This window comes from Toxorhynchites rutilus, chromosome 1 (genome assembly GCF_029784135.1).
Source record: "Toxorhynchites rutilus septentrionalis strain SRP chromosome 1, ASM2978413v1, whole genome shotgun sequence".
Classification (NCBI taxonomy): Eukaryota; Metazoa; Arthropoda; class Insecta; order Diptera; family Culicidae; genus Toxorhynchites; species Toxorhynchites rutilus.
The window spans coordinates 33,694,784-33,717,962 of record NC_073744.1 but is presented as its reverse complement, the minus strand read 5'-3'; the positions used below and the strand labels follow the sequence as shown (position 1 = coordinate 33,717,962).

The following is a 23,179-nucleotide window of genomic DNA, read 5'->3' as shown; positions in this document are numbered from 1 at the left end:
TCTGTACAGCTCATGATAATCGTGAAACAAATCATGTTCTTTAGTTTCCATTCTTGGTCACAATAATGTCGTTATTCAGTTAAATTTCAGTCATTGACGTTCAAGATATTTCTTGAAAATGTAACATTTTTCTAAGTTGACACTCTTCCAAAAAATAGCGTTGCCGTCATATTGGTTGTTTTAGAACATTGTTGTGTGGTCACCAATGATTAGGCTCAAATCGCATGGAATCCTTGAAAAAACAATTTTCCTTATTCGTTCTGAGAAAGTTAGGCTGGACCGCATCCACGCTAACTCCATATGAAGCACATTGCACAGTATATCATATTGAAACACTTGACACAATATCTTGTCAAATTGGCATGACCTCACTGTGGATACAATCCAGAATCGTTTGATCTAAAATAAATTAGGATAAGGCTACTTTTTTAATCTCTAAAAACATGAACAAATCCGACGACAAATGTAGATTACATCGACCCATTATCTGATAACATGACAAATAGATGGTTTGGGGTACAATCATAGAATAATGGCTAATGACCATTTTTTAATCATGTCCACTGTTTTGATTCTCTCCCTACTGGCCGTGCCATCCCAAAGCGCCGTAGCGACCATTCAATCATGATGATTCTATTTGCGCTTCTCTATTACAGCGCTAAATGAAAAAGAATTGCCAACAATTTGCATCCATTAGCCGACACAAAATCAACAACGACAGTTCCGCATTGATGAAGCGGGTTGTCCATATCTCTGTCACTCCACACCCGTGGATAATTGTTTGTTCCTCCCGCTGCTGCCGTTTCGGTGTTTTTGTTGGTGCCAGCGGCAGAAGGATAAAAATTGCAATTTGATTTCAACCCTCGGTCCGCGTTCGTTGCCTCGATCGTTACATCGCCCCCTCCGTCCGTCCGTCCCATACAACATATCTGTTTCAATTTACCCGTATCCGTGTTCCCGGCAAACAAATTGGACACTGTGTAAACAATTATCCACCAAGAAGGACTTCGTTCGGTGTGTGTGGGCGGCTTATTGGGTTCCGGGCGGTAAGTAAATTTGCCTACGGAGTGAGAGATGGACCCAGACACGGCGAAAGCGACAGTAAAACCGGGAGATAAAGAGCGCAAACAAACTAGTAAACACGTTCCGTTACCACCCTTTTGCTCGGGGGTGAGGATCGTATGTTCGGCAAAGAGAGGTCACAGCTTTGTGCATCCTTTGCGGACAACAGGCTCAGCATTCTCCGCCGGCAGTAGCGAGCACATCCAGTGAGCCAGTAAAATCAGACCGCTGCTTTGGCTCTGGCCTGGTGCCGTATATAATTTATATGCTGTTTGTTTAATTTACCTGAACTAATGCGGTTAAATAACTTTCCGGTATGTGGAGTCCCGACAACCACATCACCAGTGGCTCGCCAGATACTGACCAATATTTATATTGCTGATTCCTCCTCTGAGCGTTCCATCGTCGAGGATGTCGTTGTTGGCGTTCCGAACGGTTTGAGATTTGAGCCAGGAATGCATTCACCCCCAAGCAGTGAGTTAGTTTGTGCAGGGACGGTGATTGTTGCATGAAAAGAAAGAATTTACAGCAAAATAGCAGCATCAGCAATATAACAAAATAGTTAGCCTTCTGAAAATTGGATTAGTGGCGATGGAATATTTTCTAGTTGAATGAAGAAGACGGCCGTCCCGGGTTTCCATTCACGTTATCTTTGATACATAATTTCCTCCAGACTTATTAGTATTCCGTGCTGTGTGGGCAATTGCAGCGTGTAATCAGCCGCCAGCAGTACCCACACATTTCGTCACGTAGCCGACAACTTGATTAGACTCGAAAGGCAATTAATCAGCGCGCCGGATTAAATGATGAGGAAACACTTGCTAACAGAATTATTCCGTCAGCCACACGCGAGAGTGTTAGAGTGGGTGGAAGGGAACTCACCAGCAAATGCTCGATCCAGTCGCCCAGCTGTTTACAGGTGGCCGGAGCCAGGTTCCGCCAGTCGTCCGGCAGCTGTCCGTTGAATAATGAATAGGCGATGCCGTCCAGCACGGCGTCCATGCCAATCTCGCCGGCCAGGGCCTTGCGGAGCTGCTGCAGCGTCCGCTCCATCCGGCCCAGCAGCCGGTTGAAGCGTTCCAGTTCCTGCAGCAGCACCACGCACACCGGCGTTATGTTGATCTGGTACTGTTTCTTCACACGCCAGATTTCGAACTGTTTCGGGAGCTTTTTCAGTATATCGACCGCTACCTTGTCGATGAACTCGTCCCGGCTGACGCCACCGGTTTCCGCACCTAGTCCGGAGCGGTACAGATAGAGACAGGTGTGAATTAGTTAAGTTGTGGTTGGGGATATTTCAGCTGCCACCAGTGATTGTGATCTGATACAATGTGGTGTGGACAGCGCAGCAAATAATGCTAAATCCGTTTTTGCGGCATATGAATCTCTACTACTGATGTACGAAAATTTGCGATGATTTTAATGAGTATCAAGTAGGATTAAAGCAAGTCAATCGTTGCCTGAATTGGGTACAAATTTAAAAAAAAACTACTGTGTGACAAACGTTGGCAAATGTTGTTCTGCCATAAAAATGATTTCTAGTGCATATGTTGATTGCTAAATAGAGAATAACTAATGTATTGTAAGTGTGTTTAAATGTTTTAACGTTTTTTCGAATGTGACCAATGAAATGAAACGAATCAACGATTCGAAAGAAAGTGTGTTTGATGTTTATGCTGCCGCAAATGAAGGATCGGATTGTGAGTCGATGAACAAACGTGAAACGTTCATGAATCTTGTGTTCATACTTGTGTTTGACATATCGAAGAATGGAGCGCCAAGTCAACATGTTCACAAAAAACGTATACCATTCCTCTGCTTGATTCAATGTATTTCATTTACGTATCTGATTTCTTGAAAGCCAAATGTAATGTGAAAGATATAATATAATAGGTGTACCGGTAAGTTTCTTCGGTTTTACAACAGATGGCGTAACTTGATTATCATTCCAGTGAATCAAATTTCCAGACATTCGCGTCTTTTTCAGTATATGTCAAAAAGTTAAAGCGTAGACAACATAGTTTTTTGCCACTTCGAATATGTCGAATTTCGTACCAACGAGTGTTTTTGCGGGGAGTGTTACTTCATTACTTCAATATGAAGAAAAAAACTGCGGAAATTCATCGCATTTTGGTGGAAGTTCATGGTGGCCATGCTCCAACTGAGCGAACGTGTCAGACGTGGTTTGCACGGTTTAAAAGTGGTAATTTTCACTTGCAAGGCGAAGAACGTTCCGGACCGCCAAAGACACGATAAAGTTATTTTGCAGCACGACAATGCTCGGCCGCATGTGGCGAAACCGATCAAAACATACTTGGAAACGATGAAATGGGAGGTTCTATCCCACTCGCCGTATTCTCCAGACATTGCTCCGTCCGATTACAGGTCGGACTCGATTATATGTGATTCGATTATATACAATTTTGGACTCGATTATATACAGTTTGAAAAAAAATATTTTTTTATGTTTCAAATATGACTTATTTCAAGAAGGAATGTAACCTTTCCACGTTAAAGTGTAATTTAAGTGACTAATTCATATACAATGGGGTAAAAATCGTGATTTTTGAAGATTTTGCTTGAATTTTCACCAAGAATTAATTATATCCATATTGCAGCCAAATTAAGATAGATAGAATGCTCCCTTGTGCTCCCTTGGCCGAGTGGTTAGCGTCATAACTAACATGCCGGGTGTTCGGGTTCGATTCCCGTTCTGGTCGGGGGAATTTTTCGTCAAAGAAATTTCCTCCGACTTGCACTGTGATCACGCGTATTCTAGAGCTTGCCACTCAGAATGCATTCAAGGCGTGTTATTTGGCATAGAAATCTCAACTAAGTACTAATAAAAATGACGCAAGTAATACTACGTTGAGATGGCGTAGTTCCTCTAGGAACGTTAGTGCCATTGAAGGAGAAGATGAAGAAGTTGGATGTCAAAGAACAAATTGTAGAGCGGTTAGAGAGCTTCAATTTGATTGATAGAAACAATCCAGTTTAATAAAAAAAATCAGGATGACATTAATAATAATACATTAACAATTACTAACTTTTAAGTGTTTCACTTCCAAAATGTCCATTAATTTAGATGTTCCACTACTATACCCTGTATCAAATTTTCTCATCTTTCAAATGAAAGCAACAGAATCGTCTTCCGTAGTGTACTTTTTAATGTAGAGCCAGTTCGAGGCAACAGAGTCCGAAACAAAAAAAAAAGTTCTATAACTCTGTCATTGTTGAAATTCGAACATATGCGTAGAAGGATTTTTTCCATCAAATATGATCGGATAATTTTTTTTTTCATTTGAGAAAGGTATTTTCTGACTTCAAGGGGATGAATCAAAAATCAAATTCCTCATTTATATTAAAAAAACAATGAAAAATACATGCAAAAAAACGAATAAAAAAATTGTTTTTTTTATTCGATTATATACAGGATTCGATTATATATAGTGAAAAGAAATCAGAAACTGTATATAATCAAGTCCGCGCTGTACAACCGTTTTCTATCGATGCAACATGGTCTGGTTGACCAGCACTTCTCCAGTTTTGATGAAGTCAAAAATTGGATCGATTCGTGGTTAGCCGACAAACCGGCCGATTATTTTCGCAAAGGGATCCGTGAATTGCCAGAAAGATGGAAAAAAGTTGTGACTAGCGATAGGCAATACTTTGGATATTAAATTAGTAACCATTTTTGCAGAATAAAGCATTAATTTTTGAAAAAACGAAGAAACTTACCGGTACTCCTATTATTTTTGAGCTTAAGTAGAAAAATTGGAAAAAAAGTCAAAATAAATTTCGTTCAATTACTGCCTCGTTGGTGGAAAATATGCGCTTTTCAGAATCGACGGCTTCATGTATATATGCTGGGTTCCGTAATTTACCGGACAATTTGGTAGTGCAATCGTTCGTCGTTGACATTCAATCGAAGAGTATTCACAACGGTATTCTGAATTTGAGATACAGTTATATTGCATCCTTTATTTACGGACTCACAAATGTAGTTCGAATTGCAGAACTCAACATCAACATGAGGATTGATATTTTTTTCAGCTGGGGTCCAATGATTTTGTATGGCGTTGTTGATATTTGTGAATGGTTATCCGCCATTATCAAAATTTCTTCGTTGTTATATTGGATATACACCTACGCTTGCGATCGTATAGTTGGTGAAATCTTTAGGAAAACGTTTTGTATATTTTCCATCATGCGGTAAAAGTTATAGATAACCGCCGGGCCATGAACCATGTTCGAACATCATCAGAAGCTGATTTAAATCAATAAAAATTGAGTGAAATTTATTACTCGAAGTTGTAATACACTAAGAAGACATAGCACTGACCCTAACTTATTTGTTTCCTATAAATCCCCTTACATTTTCACCAAAACTTTATTTTTTATATAGAACAATAATCAGTGACAATTTTCGCTCAAGATTTTTCCACACTTGCAGAGAATGTGTAATTTTATTATATACATCATATTAGAGCCTATTTTCATTTATATTTTTTTTTGTTTTAAAAGTGTGTTTATTTCACCCGAAAATTCCATTTTGGCTTCACAGAATTGGAAATGACGAATAACGTTTCAAGGTTGCCATATTTGCATAATCCGATCTGACTTGAGGGGGTATTCGAATGTAGAGGCACGAATTTCCGATGTCTCTTCGAGCTCCGAAAAAATAAAACTAAGAATAACTTTACTATTCATTATTTGCTTATCTATCTTTTAACAATAAAACAAAAATTTCACGGAAGAAAAATATTCATAATAAGAAAAAGATTGTTCCATGGCGTACACGATTCCAACTCTTCTGGTTACCAGAAACAAAAGTATCGAACAGATTTCAAATCAGTAAGGATGCCGCTATCGCATGAACCTCGGACAAGTCAAAAACATGTTTTTTTTGACAAAACGGTGGCGGTCTAAAGAGAAAAATGCCGTTTTTTCTCTCGTTTCCCGATTTTTAATAATAGTTAATAATATTTTTAATAATAATAAATTTTAAAAATAGTAACATTACAAAAGTATAATTTTTTATTAGTTCATGCGATAGAGAGATAGAGCCTGCAGATTGTATCCATATAATTTCGACATGAATCGGTTCAGTAGAACTTGAGATATCGTATACGCCAGTTTTAAAAACATACTAGTTTTGAGGAAAACGCGTTCGAAGTTAATTGTTATGACCGTACTACATAAGACACCGCATCACTAAAATGGCTATAATTCGGTGAATAGTGGGATTTTCGAAAAGTCCTATCTAGGGTATATTCTTGAATGCCTAAACTTCAGAAATCTGAAGAATTTTTTTTTTCAAATTTCTAGACTAGAATATTGCCTCAATTCGAACGGATTACAGAATGCACTATTGCGAACGGTTTGGGTACTTCTGACTCGATCGGATTTCAGAAAACAGTTTAGTAGTTGATCAATAGACGGATCTGGAATTTTCGTGGACATTACATCATCGATTTTCTCAGGACGTACTTTTTCGACTAACCAAACCAAAAATTTTAAATCCTCGCTTTTGCCATCCAACCGAATGCATCCAGCAACGTATGAGAACAAATACGTGTGTTGTTATAATGAAGCTCATCATCGACATCATTCTTTGTTTGAACATACGTCCTGTAATGTCATGACAATGCATGCATATTGGCCCGGTAATAGCAAGGACTGTGGCAGCATTGCTCATGATAGCGTCCCGCAAGTGAATGTATTCTTCCTCACGTCGATTCTATTGATTGTGTCGTGGGAATTGCAGTCGTTCGCAAGTAATTCTATGATAAGACGGCGAGTGTTAGGAACGTTAGTACCATTAAAGAATATGGATAGCTTCGCAAGAGCGGTGTTTGGCAACGATGAACTCCAGATTGTTGTCTTCTTCTGATTCCAGCAATGTCTTCATATATAGAAAATAGACTAGCTAACCCGGCGAACTTCGTCTCGCCCAAAATAAAATTTTAAATATGAAATCTTTCGAACATTCACATTTTTTACGACACAATTTTCGGTAAAGAATCGCTTGAATCACTTGAAGATAACTTGTTCATTAGATACATGGAATACATCTTAGGACATATGAGAATATTTTTTCGAACTTTCCGTGAAAGTTTTTTAAAAAAATCAAGATTTTTTTCCACCATAACATTGATCTACGGGCAGAGATCAATACGACAAAAGAAGGACGGCTCAAATCGGAGGATTCCTTCGTCGAGTTTCGCGCTTAGCAACACATTTTGCGATTCATTTTTATTTATATAGATAATACACGCGGGAGACTTCTTAGCACGAGTTGAGAACTATTATTTTTCAATATTAATAGTCTTCTGTGAAATTTGTAGATAAGCCATATCAAACGGCTACTTCGATAATTTTCAGGGCTTTGAGAAGAAACCATATGATATAGTGTTTGCACAAATTTATTAGCTACCACTTACCATCAATTTCATTCAATTTTGTATAACTGTTGTGGGTCATAAATTCGGTTTGAAGCATGTAACTAATAACCTAACAAATAACAAAACACAAGAACTTTTTTCTACATCATTACTTTGACAAAAGAACATACATTGTGATATAGGAAAAAATATTTGATTAAATCTCCTACAAGGGAAAAAAATGCAGGTTTTGGCCAATGTTTTTGTTTGACGATTTTTCGATTTTTTTTCATTTCCTGGAGAATGAAAGCGGGGAAAATTTATTTCTTTAACATTGGTTTTTTTTCAGCGTCTTTAATCAAAATTACACCGATGGCTTTCGTCAAAAAGTATTTTTTTACAGTTTGGCCGTCAATGGGTTCATCTTCTTGAATTACATCATCGTTCCCAGAGAATTTTTCGCCGTCTTGACTTGCACCATTCAGTAATATTCAAATTTTATTTTATATTAATTAAGACAATTGATATTTATTATACACGTCTAATAACACGTCTTGAATGCATTCTGAATGGCAAGCTCAAGAATACGCATGACCACAGTGCAGGTTGATAGTTTTTTTTTGACGAAAAATCAAAAAAATATAAGTTTTCGTTGAAAAAATCAAACTGATCCTAATTCTGCTTAAAGTGCAGACAGCGATACAATGTATCGACAAAGTATAAGATCTTATTAAAGTATGTACTTTTGTTGAAGACGTCTTCTTTCTATCTTTCATAGTTTCAGGAATATATGGCATTTTGTATGGAGACTCCTGGGAAAATAATGTTTTACTAGTAACATTTTTTGTGTGTAAATGCTCGCGTTTAACACTTCTTGACGTGTTTCTGAATAGAAGAAAGTTTACAAAACATGTGAAACGCGATAATTTAAACACAAAAATATCAATGCAGTAGTAACTTTTCAAAGAAAACATGAAAAATTCAATTCAATTCTTAGTTTTTAAGAGGCTTTAAACTTTGCAGTTCATTCGCCTCTAACACGAATAAGTTGTTGTTAGAAAAAACTATTTCCCAGTAGAAGTGTTCTTCTATCGATGTATGAATGACATGTTGGTTCCTGAATTTTCAAAAACACATGTTTTTTTGAGAAATGAGAAATGATTTTCAAAATAATCTTTTGACATAGGACTATGTCTTTGATCTCTATAGAGGGGGGTCACTCTACGAAAAATGTAACGATTTATTAATAGTTTTAAACGTATATTACTCAAAATGGTTATTGCGACATATGTTGTGTTATATATCATTAGATAGGAAATTTATTCAGAATTTTTTTGCTTGAAACATGAACAGTGAATATAGTAAAAAAAAAGCTTCCTCCCTGACGCAACGAGCAATCTTTTTGCCTAAAATCGGGCGTTAGCTCATAACGTGAGTTGATGCGTAAAATGAATTATTCTCCATTCACCGAAAATAGGCATTAATTTTATATTATATTGTATGTTGTCTATCGTATGTTTTTATCGTGTTGGTCTCACCATTAACAATTTGTGCAATTGTGGTCCAAGATGTCATAATTTCGAGTATGTTGTTTGGTTATGTGAAAATGCAATAAATGAATTTAAATGGATGCTGATTTAGAAGATCGAAAGGGTATACTCACGTAAATCAGATTTTGATAGCTTGAGTAGTCACGATCTTACAGGGCTATAAAGTTATTACAAACCTTCTGTAGAGATAATGCTATTTTTATCTATAACTAGCTGACCCGGCAAATTTCGTCCCGCCCAAAATTTGTTTTTTGTTATCAATACCTTCATACATTCACGTTTTCTTACTATGAGCAAGTTCATTAGTCCAATCGCAGAACTGTTCATTGATTGATCTTCTTCGACCCCTTTGAATTTACCTTTTTCTATAAAATTCCTAGTATTTCTAACAAAGCTCATCATTATAATATCAGATTATTTTCAGACACGATTCTCGTTCAAGATTTTTCAACCACTTGCATATAACATGTTTCCGTTGGATGGAATAAATGTTTTATACAGAAAATATGAAAGAATAAAGACAGCCCTAAATCGGACAATTCCTTCCTCGAGTTCTGCTCTTATCAACACATCCGACGATCCTTTTTTTTGGTATAGATGGAAGAAGATATAGGAGTGCGTTTCATCACGATAAAATCCATTTCCAGTTTCGAATAAAGATCAATTTCGCTTGCGCAAACATCAAATGGACAAACAGCACTTGTCACTATGGAATTGTAGAACATATGGGAATTTAATTTTTCGAATTCTCCCTTTTTCCTTCAGAGCTTTCAGAAAATTTTCAATTATCATGTTTGGTTAGAATATTTTTGGTTGAAAAATGTGTAATATTTTTATGGGACCCCCTCTCCAATCCATAGGAGGGAGGGTTGTCATACCATTATAGAAACATTTCTCATACTCAAAAACCCTCCCATCCCAAATTGTGCTTGATTAATTCTCGAGTTATGCAGAAATTGTTGTTTCATTTGTATGACAGCCCACCCTTAGAGAGCGGGAGGAGTGTCTAACCAAAATGGAGATTTTGAACAATGAAAAACTCAATTTCAATGCAATTACTACACACAATCACAGTCCTATGTCAAGATCACGTGCGTGCCTCTAGGCTCAGACCCAACAACTTTTTTTGAATAGATTTTTTCTTAAAAATATTGTTTGATATACAGTCAACTCTACCTAACTCGATATTCAAGGGACCATCGAGTTAGGGAGGTATCGAGTTATGGAGAGAAGAATGCTTGTAAAATCAATCAAAGGTGCCACGAAACCCATCGAGTTAGGGAACGCTTTAGTGTTTGGATTTCGATACGGTCGGGGAAAAATATTTTGAAAATTTAAACAAGTTTTGTTTTGAAATTCTGATAAAATCATTCATATAATTCATATAACACAAACAAGTCACTCATACATCGGAAGAAGATCACTGCTACAGGGAAAGTGTTTTCCAACTTTTTCCAAAAACTTTTTCATGTTTTCATTGAAAAAAATATCATTAATGTTTTACACGTAACATTTTTGTGTCCAAATTATCCCAATTGACACTTTCAACAAAAAGTCCATATTTTAATAAGATTTATTCCTTTGTCGAATACACTATATCGCTATCTTGACTTTAAACAAAATTAGATTCAGTTGTTATCTTTTCAAAGAAAACATAAAAATGTTGCTGATAGCAAAAAAAATCTTTGTATAAGTGCCCATCTTCCGGACTGTTCTTTTTTTTTTGGGAATTTTAAAAATACACTTTTTTTGAGAAAAATGAATTATAAATTTTTAAAATATTTTTTCTCAGTGTAATTTAAAAAAAAGTTGATCTTTTTTTACTGAAAATTCAAGAAAATTTGTAGATCTAATTCTTCGACCAAAATTCGTAGGTATTATAGTTCCTGGGTTAGAAATTTTTGTAAAGAAATAAGAAAAAAAACTTTGGTCCTTTACAAAAAATTGTCTACTTATTTTTTGGAGATTTCAAGTATGCAAAGTTGCTTAAATGCCCAATGGTTTTGCACCTCAGTCGTGCCATACCAATCCAATATAGTGGATTTCAGATTTTCTTGAAAATTGGTAGTTTTATCCCTTATCGCATAAACGTATTTTTTATTTTTTCATTTCCATTTTAGGGTGGGTCGAAAAATCAACCTTTCCCTCTTGAACTACCGGACCGATTAAGATAATCGACAAATCAAAATGAAGTCAATAAGCTAGTCTTCTTTGAAAAAATACAACGTTCTAAAATTGGAAATTGGATTTTGTTCTCGTAATTATTTATTGTATTTGTTATTCATAGTTTAAACGATTTAGAGACAAAAAGCGCTAAATTTTTTCTATTTTTTTCTTGAGAGCTCAGTTTTTTTACATAACATATCCAGAAATCATAGATGTGTTCTCTTTCGCTTTTGAGTTATGATTTTTCAAAGTTCACATGTTTTGTTTCCGCTTAATAAGAAATATAACAGATGAGCTAATTTTATTCTGATCCTGTCATGTGCTTAACATAACTCGAACATGAAAGCCGCTCTGGTTTTTTTTATATGTTATGTAAAACATCCTCTGCTATCAAGAAACAATATTTTAAAAAATAGGGCCAACAACACCCTATGAAACTATGAAAAACAAATACAATCAATAATTACGAAAACAAAATTCATTGTTTTGCAACTGTTCAACTTTCTCAAGGATGACTAGCTAATTGGCTTTAATTTGATATGTCGATCATCTGAATGAATGAATTTTTGAAAACAGTAATTATTGGAATGAGGGATAAAACTTTTTTTTTCTAGTCACCCTAAAAAGGAAATGCCACCCCTCCCCCCCCCCCCCCCTAATAAAAAAATGGGTCTATTATTTTGCGATAAGAAACAAAACTACCTATTTTCACGAAAATTTGAGAACCACTTTATCGGTTTGGCATGGAATGGTTATAAAGTTGTTTCCAGAAACATTTTGGGTTGATCCTTAACCCTTTCATCACGGCAGTGTGCTCCGTTAAAGTGCTACCTCTGTACGGAGGACTGCGCCGAAAAGTATGCGCATCGCGCTGGTGTGATCGAAGAGCAGTATGAATTTCATGTCGTCTAAAGACGACACTCGTACACACAGGACGTCGCGCGGATGTCGTCTATAGACGACCCTCGTAACGAAAGTAACATATACAGAAACCTCAACTTTCTCAACAGTTTTCAATGATCTTAAGCTGAAATTGGACAGGGAAATTTTCTTTTTCTCATTTGGAACAGCGTTTTATCAATACAAAAGTTTATTTTCCAGCACAAGACTTCGAGGAATTCGTTCATCGATGTAAAGTCTGAATATTTACAACATTATCATTAGGTTAAGCTGGTACAAGATAGTTGAGTGAACCACAAGAGAAACGGGAGATAATGCTGACACTTTTTCCTACGAAAACGATAATTGAACAACAAGCATAAATCATTCAAATACCAGAATCTAAGTGAAAGCTGAATAAGCTGAAAATTGTAATCACTGCGTGTTCGGGAATAAATGGTGCATTTTAGATAGTGGAGAAGTGAAAAAGAACAAACCCAAAACGAAAATCATGCTACAAACTCTGCAATCACGCCTCAGCATATATACACTATTATCGCTAAGCGGATACGTACCGGGAGCGTCCTTAGTACCGATACTCAGCATCTTTGTGGGAGCTTGTCAGTTTTAGTTGTTGTCGCCAGAAAAAGAAACATTAAAAAATGCCACGAAAGAAACCATATCCAAATTGGGAATCCGCACACAAAATAAGAAAAAAACCAAAAGACGAAGAGCAGAAGTTAGGGTATATACACACGTACCAATATGGCAAGTGCTCCTGCGAGCATAATTTATCGTGGCTTCGGTTGTACGTTTCCACCCCGTGCTGGGTCGTATCAAGAGGCTGCCTCGAAAACGTGCTTTATGCAAATATCATAATAGGAACGATAATAGCAACTTCAATTATAGTGCGGCTTATGCATATACTCTCACACAGTTGCAATTCGATTCGGGAAGATGGTGTATTTGGGTAGGAATTCTACAAAATTCAGGGGATGGTTGATAGGGATAAAAGGATGCTTCCAGGAAGCTGACTCAGTTTCACTCAGCGAACAGTTGTAGCGAAGAGGTTTTGGTTTGATGGGCCATATTATACTGATAAATTTCGAGCAGACACAAGCTGAGGAACGGGGGGAAAGATGATTGGAGCAGAACGGTGGGAATAGTTTCGTAATTACTATTGCATGGCTGATACGAAGCTGCTGTGAAATTGTTATAATAAAATTAATTATCCCTGTAATAATTGAACGTGATGCAGTTTCACAGTAGGAGTACCGAAACAGGTGGGGGAGTTTACCGTTGTCTGTTTATCTTTAGTTTATCGCTAAACTATTCTGCACAACAGTGCATTATAGCAGTTCGGCTGGCGTACACGATGTTATTGGAGGCGGAAGGAGGAGGACAGTCGGTCGAGCTTGGCGAATGTTTGCATATCTAGTTGTAATAATACTCACTGGTTTGGGGCTGCAGGTCGATTAAATAGGTCCACATTTCGCGTACCGCAATCGAGTAGTATCCAATTTCTGCATTCGAGTGCAGTCCAAATACATCCGGTGTGTTAGTCAGCGGAAGCGTTTCGATGGATGCTGGATGGATTGATCGGGATGAATTAGATGTATTAATTTTGATTTGCTACGGTATTATCAATTACGGGCTACCTATAAACTCGTCTCTCGTTCCTGCCTCGAACAGCTTGTAGTCCACCGATTCGTCCTGGTGGAAGTGGAAGGGCTGAAATGTGTCGAACAGGAAGTCGCCCATATATTCATCCATGTAGGTTTTCACGACTCGTCGATCGAAGTCGTCGATCACACGGCCCCCGTACATTACCTGTGTGTGTATCAAAAAGAACTTAATTTTTGGTTCCCGTCACTGAATGGGGTGCTATACGGCATGGTATACAAAGTACCAATAAGAACGACACAAGTAATTGTAGGTTGAGACGGCGAAGTTCATGTAAAAATGTTAGTGCTATTGAAGAAGAAGGAGGATTCATACATATCAAGTTATGAGTTTGGTCGAGTCTCCTGTTACGACTTTACTGAAAATATGCAGTAAAATAAAAAATTGTAATGGGGAAATTTGAAAATGATGCGGGAGACTTCGCTGATTGATTTTTCAATAGTGTGGGTAAAATTACCATGCCGGGTTTTTTTCTTTCCGAATTGCACTTTGAAGCTAAGAGATCATTTAGAATTTACAACACCGCAGCGCAATTCTTCTTATAAACTAGGTGATCCGGCGAATTCCGTCCCGCCCGAAATTGATTTTTTCATGTGATTACTTTCAAACATTCACGTTTTCTTACTAAGCGGAACGTCCATGGATCTAATTGCAGAAATCTTCATTAATTGATACTTTAATTAACCCTCTAAAATTTCCTTTTGCTATAAATTTTCCAGTAATTCTACCGAAACTCGGCATTCTAATATAAAATTATTCTCAGACATAATTGTCGTTTAAGATTCTTCAATCACTCGCAAATAACATGTTTCTCCGTATCATGGAATACTTATTTGAAACAGAAAATAAAATAAAATAAAGGCAGCTCAAATCTGATTATTCCTTCCTCGAGTTTTGCGCTTATCAACATATTTATCGATCTGTCTTATTCATATACAGCCATTCCATGCCAAACCGATATAGTGGTTCTCAGATTTCTGTGAAAAGTGGTAGTTTTGTTCTTTATTGCAAAATATTAGACCCATACTTTTTCATTTTTTCGTCAGTGTGACCATTTCCATTTTAGAGTGACTCTAAAAATCAACTTTTTCCACTTTTTCCCTAAAATGACTTTCTTTAAAAATTCATAACTTTTGAACCATTGAACCCATTCAGATGATCGACATATCAAATTAAAGCCAATGAGCTAGATTTTATATTAAACCTGCAAAGAAGATGGATATTGTTTTCGTAATTATTGATTGTAACCGGTTTTTATTGTCTTAATGGCTTTGGACCAGAGGGCGCTATATTTTTTATATTTTTTTTCTGGAAAGCTGAGGATTTTTTACTTAACATATCTCGATATCAGAGATGCTATTTTTTCGTTTTTGAGATATGATTTTTTTTTAAGTTAACCGGTGGTCCGAAAAATCATTCTTCCCTTTTTGACCAAAAATTACTTTTTTGCAAAAAATCATAAAATTTGAACTATTGAACCGATTTAGATGATCGACATATTAAATTGAAGCTAATAACCTATCCTTCTTTGGAAAAGTTTGGTAAGACTGAAATGGATTCTAGTCGCATAGGTCTAGTCTAGCCACATAGGAATATTGAACGAAGACTTAAAACATATTCAATTTGAAAAATCATATCTCAAAAAAGAATACGGGTCTAATGTTCTGCAATAAAGAACAAAATTACCACTTTTGACGAAAATCTGAGAACCATCATATCGGTTACGCATGGAATGGCTGTATAGATAGATGATGTAGTAATAAAATTCCAAGTGCGATTATCGAGGATATATCGCAACCCAGGAGAAACCAGACCAGAGGGCAAGGGACCGTATCCCGAATAAAAATTGTGGCTCCCGACAGGGAATCGAGCCCTGGTCTCCTGCGTGACAGACGGGGATACTGATCACTATACGAAATCGAGCAGAGGTTTCAGTATCCGGTGATGGTCAGGTGCATATGAAGGTAGATCATACTGTATACGCAGTGATCCGATCCAGAGTAGGCAAATATAAAAAAAAACATATAGAGTTTCTACTGCTTCTCAAGGTCACAGGGAATCTACCATGTACGGTAGCGTGGTAGCATGGCCTCACCTCGTGTCTGCAATGGTGTCTCTACTGCACGTTGTGAAAAGCAGTTTGTAATCGTTAAAAGAAGGTTCGAATGGAAGATGTTATGACTCTTCCCCAAAAAACTTAGATTACTGCTCCAAGAAAAAGGCGAGTTGGTGGGCAGATTTCAAAGGGACTCAGATCTGCGCTACCAATACATATAATTTATGAATAAATATCTCATCACACACACACACACACACACTCTACAGGACTGTTGTAGTAATTGAAGAATTGTGATTCTCAGGAGGGAAACAAATCCAAGAGTGTAGTTCGTAACATTCGAAACCATTTACCACAATAAAGGTAGAAGGGAATATCGAAGATCAATGAATGAATGGATGAGAATACAGCAAGTGGGACTTTTGAGCAAGGGGCTCGAAAACCCGTTGGTTCAACACAATCATAATCACTCAGATAAATCATTTCAAGTAGGCGGATCAGATTAATCTTGAACCGCTAGCATTAACCCTTTCGTTACGAGCGTCGTCTATAGACGACATCCGCGCGACGTCCTGTGTGTACGAGTGTCGTCTATAGACGACATCCGCCCGACGAGCTGTGTGTACGAGCGTCGTCTTTAGACGACATGAAATTCATACTGCTCTTCGATCACACCAGAGCGATGTGCATACTTTTCGGCGCAGTGCTCCGTACAGGGGTAGCACTTCGGCGGAGCACACTGCCGTAATGAAAGGGTTAAGCATCATCCAATACTTATTCTGGCCCCAGCTAGCAAATCCAGTGAAATTTATAATAGAATGCGGCCAATTCTATGTGCTAATCCTAAGATGTTGATGTTGGATACAATAGCGAATTTAATTTGATGAACTCCTGAACACAACAAATTTTGCTGCATAGGTCAAGTTATTAGGTTTCCGAATTTCCCTCACCAATCCATAAACACATAAATAAAGTCGAGAATGGAAAGGGATAGAAAAGAGAAAACCATAAATACAGGGGAAAGTATTGAAAAGTATTGATTTCAAAAGAAATAGAAGATTAAAAAATTTTAAAGGTGGCACCCATAACCCAAAAAAAAAACAATTATTACAATTTTGGAAGCATAGGAGGACAAACCCATTATACCATCAAAACTTCATTTTACACCGAATTACCAAGAAACAATTGTAAAATAGTGTGGATATTGTGAATTGTTGGTTAATATGGTGAACGAATATAAGTTGTGTAATTGGCATTTTAAACTAAGAGAAGTGTTTTTCAAAATTTAAATTACCATCCAAATGATTGCAATAGAGGAACCAATCCACAGGGTAATGACCCAACGCCTAGAGGATACATAACTCATAAAGATAAAAGTCACATCTCTGATTTTGAGAAATATTATGTAAAAGACCTAAGTTTCCGAGAAAAAAAATATAAGAAAATATAGCGCCCTCTATCTTTTTTCAATGTGAGTCGTAGAAAACGGATACAATCAATAAATACGGAAACGTAATCAAAGTTTGTTGCTAGTGTGATAATTTTTCAATGAAGAATAACGAATTGGCTTTAATTTGATATGTCGATTATCTGAATCGGTCCGTAGCTCGAAAGTTGTGAATTTTGAAAAAAGGTGTTTGTGGAAGAAACTGATTTTTCCAACCATCGGTTAGCTTTGAAAAAACACATAACCTAAAAACTATGAACAACACATATCTAATTTTTGGATATGTTGTGTAAAAAAAACTCAGCCTTCGATATAAAAATATAATCCTATAGTCCAAAGCCATGTAAACAATAAAAAAAACACAATATCAAAAATTACGAAAACAAAATCTAATTTTTCCGCAACCCTTTGCAATTTTAAAAAAGAAAACTAGCTAATTGGTTTTACTTTGACATGCCGATTATCTTAATTGGTTCAGTAGTGCAAAAGTTATGAATTTGAGAAAAAAAGTAATTTTTGAACAAAGGGGGAAACATATTTTTCGGATCACTTTAAAAAGAAAATGGGCACCCAAATGAAAAATTAATAAAAAAAATATACGGGTCCAATATTTTGCGATAGAGAACAAAACGACCACTTTTCACGAAAATCTTAGAATCGCTATGCTGGTTTGGAATAGCTGTATATGAGGGTGCCAATGGAAATGGTCATCTCGACTTTCAAAAAGTTACCCCATAAAAAATGTTCACCACCTCGAAAAAACGCTCCTGCAAAATATCAACTCAATTGGACTTAAGAGTACATTTAATTGGAATTAAGAGTGGCACAAAGTGGTCAAAGATTGAGTTTTCTGAAAATCGACAAATTATGAAATTAGAAAGTTTTTTTGACACCAAATGTCTTGAAATTGCATGAAACGTTGAAAATGTATGGTTTAGGGTTCCAATAAAAATGATAATCTCAATTTTTCTTTTGAAACTTCGTTCGAAATGTTGATTTAAGCTATAAAATACCCAATACAAAATATTAACTCAATCGTTAACAAACTCATTTAACGTTTGCATTGAAAAAAAAAAATGGACAAAAATTGCCAATTTTTCATGAATTTACCTTCACACGCACTGACGAAACTACCCATGCAACATCAATCATAGTAACCCATGAGTCAACAAAAAAAAAATTGACAGCTCTATCAGTCGAACCTTAACCGTGATGGCGAAAACAGGGAAGCTACTCCGTTCAGAAGTGTGTGCGTTCAAAGAACGGTACCCTGCCGCGTCGAAAACGGACGTCGTGCGGCACTTTGTGGACACCGGATACGCCCGTTCCGGCATCTGAAACATCTTGGCACTATTGGATAACAATCAGAGCACCGAAAGAAAGCCTGGTTTCGGACGGCCAACGACCCTGAGCGACAAGAAGCTCCAAAGAATGCTGATAAGGAAGATCGAGGGAAAAGTGGCTACATCGCTGCGTGCGCTTGATCGAGAGGTCGGTGCAACCGGCCAAACAGTAGAAAAGTACCTGGCGAACATGGACATACATGTCAGGAGCGGAAGTCCCGTCCACTGGTCTCGGAGCTGCAGTCAATGACGCAGCGGCAGTGACCGAATAAGGTTGTTAGGTCGATTTTCCCCGCGAATCGCGACGTTGTGGTGATGATGGACGACGAGACCTATCTCACACTGGATAGCAACGACTGGCAGGGCACTTCGTATTTTACTTCCCCCACGAATGATGTGAGCCTCGAAGTGAAGTTTATTTCCCACACCAGAGTCTCAAGCAGGTGTTGCAGTGGCTGACAATTATCGAGAAGGGGATGTCATAGCCGCTCTTCTTTAGCTCCGGACTGGCCGTGAACGTCAGTCCGTCGCGGTGTTCTGGCTGGATCTGGCATTGGCCCACAACTCGATGCGATCGTTAGAGGAGATGGAGCGGCTGAATACCCAAGCCGGCGAACCCACCCTACGTCCCCAGCTGCGTCCCATCGAGAAATTCTGGGCAAACCTGAAGCGAAAGATCTACTCCAACCATTTTGGTGCGAAAACTGAGAAGAATTTGATAAATAAAACGAAGAAAGAAGTCAAAAACATGCCTACACGCATGTTTTCGTCCGCCATGGCGAATGTTCCGGTTAACTGCCGGAAGGCCGCTCGCAAGGGCGTACAATTTTTCTTGCAAGTAAGCTTATATAGTTACCTTCCATGGGAAATATATTAAACTCAATTATCTGTCTTTTTTACCACCATCCGAAAAAACTCCATTTTTTAATGCAAACGTTATCAATTATCTGACGTGTAATTCTGAAGATATTTTTATCAAAGATCAGTGTTTTTGGACCGATGTACCTTATGTCAAATCGAAGAAATATATCGTAACATCTAAAACATCAACCGGTCAGCTTCAACTTGCACACCTTATATATCCAATAAGTTAGGAAAACGGAAAGCTTAAATTGCAGTATTTTCTCTCTATAAAGTTCTCTTAAAAAGAATATTGCATTTGCGTTTAGAACTAGAGATCTGCATTCACTGTATGTGTGTGTGACATCAATAATGATGAAGACTGTTTGTTCGCTGGCCGGAACGAGACTGCTTGATTCGCATAGATATATCGAAATTATACCTCACGGTTACGTTAGTGGATATGTGTTCGAAGCGCGGATAGATAAGCACATAAATACGCAGAAAAAATTGTTTGAGTGAATGGGAAAGCTTCCACTTCTCGTTGAATTAAACCAATGACAGATGAGAAAATCGGAGAGTATCTATAAATACAAAATGGAATTCTGTCTGTCTTTCTGTCTTTCTGTCTGATTCTTATGGGCTTTGAAACTACCGAACCGATTTGCGTGGACATTTGTATGTAAGGGTTTTTGGGCCCGAGGAAGGTTCTTATGATAGTGCGAGATCCCTCCCCCCTCTAAGGTTTCAGGGGGCAATAAATGTCTCTATTCTCTCCCCTCTCTGATGGAGACTGCATAACTCATGTGAAAAAAGCACTCCTATATTTTTTATATTATATTATATTATATTGTATTTTCTATATCAAACACGTATTCCATGTAACGGAGAAACATGTTATTTGCAACTGATTGAAGAATCTTGAACGAGAATTGTGTCTGAAAATAATTTTATATTATAATGACGAGTTTTGTAGAAGTACTAAGAAATTTATAGAAAAAGAAATTGTAAAGGGTCAATTAGAAGATCAATCAATGACGAGTTCTACGATTGGAGCCATGAACGTTTCGCTTAGTAAGAAAATGTGAATGTTTGAAAGTATTCATAACAAAAAATCTCTTCTGGGCGGGACGAAGTTTGCCAGGTCAGCTAGTAATATATAAAACAAATCATAGAGAGTTTCTGATTTGATTGATATGCAAACCATCAAAATTTGTTCGCTGTTAAAATAGTTATCAACATTGAAACTATTACATAAAAGCGTGATCTGTTTTCTGATTAGGCACATATGGCGCATAGTTTGGAAAATGTATTTTTATGTCTCAAATTAATGTCTTTTAATAAAAAATTCATTAAATCATGAAGAGCACCATTATTCGGACTAATATATGAATCCCTTTAAAAACTGCGTCAGTCTTCTTCAAATTAGAATTGTATATTTGAAGCAGGCCCTCTAATGAACCGATACGAATCGAAAATCGGTTCCGGAATCTGATAATCGAAACCCCAACAAGCAAACAAAAAAAAAAGATTAAAAAAACGGAACTCACCTCCCCAATCAGGTACTTCAAGCTGTTCCACGGCAGTCGGGTTTCGTTGAGGCCGAGTGCCTTCGTTAGGTAGGTATCCATTATCTGCAGGCAGACGCTAAAGTCGGACTCATTAAAATCGTAACTAATGTTCCAGCCGAGCTTTCCGTATTTTCTTCGTTCCTGTGGTGTGCGCGAGAGAGAGCAAAAAACGGATGAGTAGACGAAGAAAGCGTCAAAGCCGAGCGAACGGGCAGGATATGCGCTGGTGGCACTGACAGAGACTAAATAGTATACACCGTCTCGAAAGGTTCCGAATCTCTTGTTTTTTTTTTGTTTGTGGGGGGACTGTGAGTGATGTATAAACAGTATCCTGGATGCAGTGGTTCACGAAGGAGCAATTCCAAATGAAATCGACAAATGACAAAACGTGAGTATTTTTGATTCGAATGAAAGTTTGTATTCCTTTTGGGTTAGTGGAAATGGTTCCCGGAATAAATCGCCACAGAAAACGACTGCAACAGAAACCACCGCTTATAAAATGTGTAGTAGGCTATAAATATTGTGGCGCGGTATTGTATTTCAAAACAAGAATTAACCGGGCAAACGTATCGCCCCAGGCAAACGTAACGCCCCGGGCAGACGTATACCGTCCGACGCTCGCTAGAGCTCGGTCGGACATTGCTAAAGGATCGTATCCTATGTTTCAAACTAACCGGGCAATCAGTGGATCCCAGGTTTGCGTGCGAGACACCGCCGCTTCCGACGGCGGGTCGGCGGTGGACTCGGATTGCGTCATCTTGGCGGCATGGGCCGCCTCGATTCCTTATCCTCGCCAAATGGGGACTTCGTCCCCATTACATTGTCCTCAGAATAAATTTCGAAAAACGAGAACAAGAGAATAAATTTATAATAGAAATGTGAGGCACATGATGTTTTTCCCGCGCCAAATATTTCTAGCCTACTACACTTTTTCTAAGCGGTTGTTTCTGTTGCAGTTGTTTACTGTGGCGATTTATTCCGGTCACCAGTGGAAATATGAGTTTTCCACAGCAATGGGATTTTGTTTTACTCAAGTGTAGCTTTTGAAAAGGGCATATCGATTTTAGTAAGAGAAATCATTGATAATTTATATCTCAAAAACTATGAGTTGTATCGAAATAGTATCTTTGAAAGAGTTATAGAGTATTGATGTTAAAACGTGAAAAAATATACCCTGAGAATTTTTTTTTCTATATTAGCAAAAAAAAACTTCATTTTTCAATATCTCAAATATCAATTTTTTATTTTTTTATTTAATAATAAGCTTTGTGGAACATCGAATTTTTATGAATTTTTGTATGTTAACAATCATTTTTAGCCACAAATCATGAATCCTGATGATGATTTGAAATAAAAAAGTCTTTATCAATCTCTTTCTACTAAATGCGGCCATTCTCGAGATATTTAAAAAAACATATTTCTAATTTATTTCCTTTTTTATAGTAAATAGGTTCTTTCAATATGCTTGTCGTGTTACTCCGTCATGTTCATGAAATTTTATGCATTTGTTTATTATTTTCAACAACTTTTCCAAGTACATCATAATGGTAAAAATATATGTTTAGGAATTACGTTGAAAAACATTTGAAGATATGTGGGTTTTAATAAAAGTTCGTCAAAAATAGTTTTACCATCTTGGATTTTTTTTTCAAATTTTCTACATTACTTCTATTTTATATGAAATATTTTTAAAAAATGTTTGAAAATACATATTTTAGATATTGCAAATTGAAGTTTTTTTTGTAAATAAAAAAAAAGTATTATTTTTTTCTCAGTGTCTATTTTTTCACACTCTAATACAATACTCTATAACTCTTTCCAAGGCACTATTTCGGTACGACTCATAGTTTTTGAGATATAAATTATCAAAGATTTCTCTTACTAAAATCTGCATTTTCAGGACGATTTAATTTGGAATTGCTCGAAGGTCCTGGACGGGCGACGGAAGGCAACAAGGAAAGTTGAAGCCGCTAAACGATTATCATATGCAGCAGCTCTGTTTCAACTTTTGCTTTTGATGATTCGTACTTTTCTGGAAAGGGGATTTATAGCTTGAATTGAACACTGTGAAACAAATCGCGCGCGGCTGCATTTCAAAGGTGACTCTTTACGCGAACCTTCGAACGGGATGGGGGTACTAAATCACATTTATTCTGGTCTGAGAGAGCGAGTGAACGGGCAAAGGAGGGAAAAATATCA

General features: G+C 37.1%; 1 protein-coding gene across 2 annotated transcripts in view; it reads right to left on the bottom strand.

Annotated features, from left to right (window-relative positions):
• LOC129763591 (dynein axonemal heavy chain 10) overlaps positions 1-23,179 on the bottom strand; it is a 191,683-nt gene that overhangs the window by 7,292 nt on the left and 161,212 nt on the right. Inside the window, exons 65-70 of one of the 2 annotated variants that reach the window (XM_055762828.1) lie at positions 20,960-21,121; positions 13,699-13,870; positions 13,495-13,626; positions 12,616-12,657; positions 1,945-2,297; positions 1,348-1,452 (exon numbers count right to left, since the gene is read on the bottom strand). In XM_055762828.1, coding sequence (XP_055618803.1) covers positions 1,348-1,452; positions 1,945-2,297; positions 12,616-12,657; positions 13,495-13,626; positions 13,699-13,870; positions 20,960-21,121 — 966 coding nt within the window. Of the gene's footprint in view, positions 1-1,347; positions 1,453-1,944; positions 2,298-12,135; positions 12,392-12,615; positions 12,658-13,494; positions 13,627-13,698; positions 13,871-20,959; positions 21,122-23,179 lie in introns of those variants that run through there. The other variant, XM_055762829.1, reaches the window with a different exon arrangement.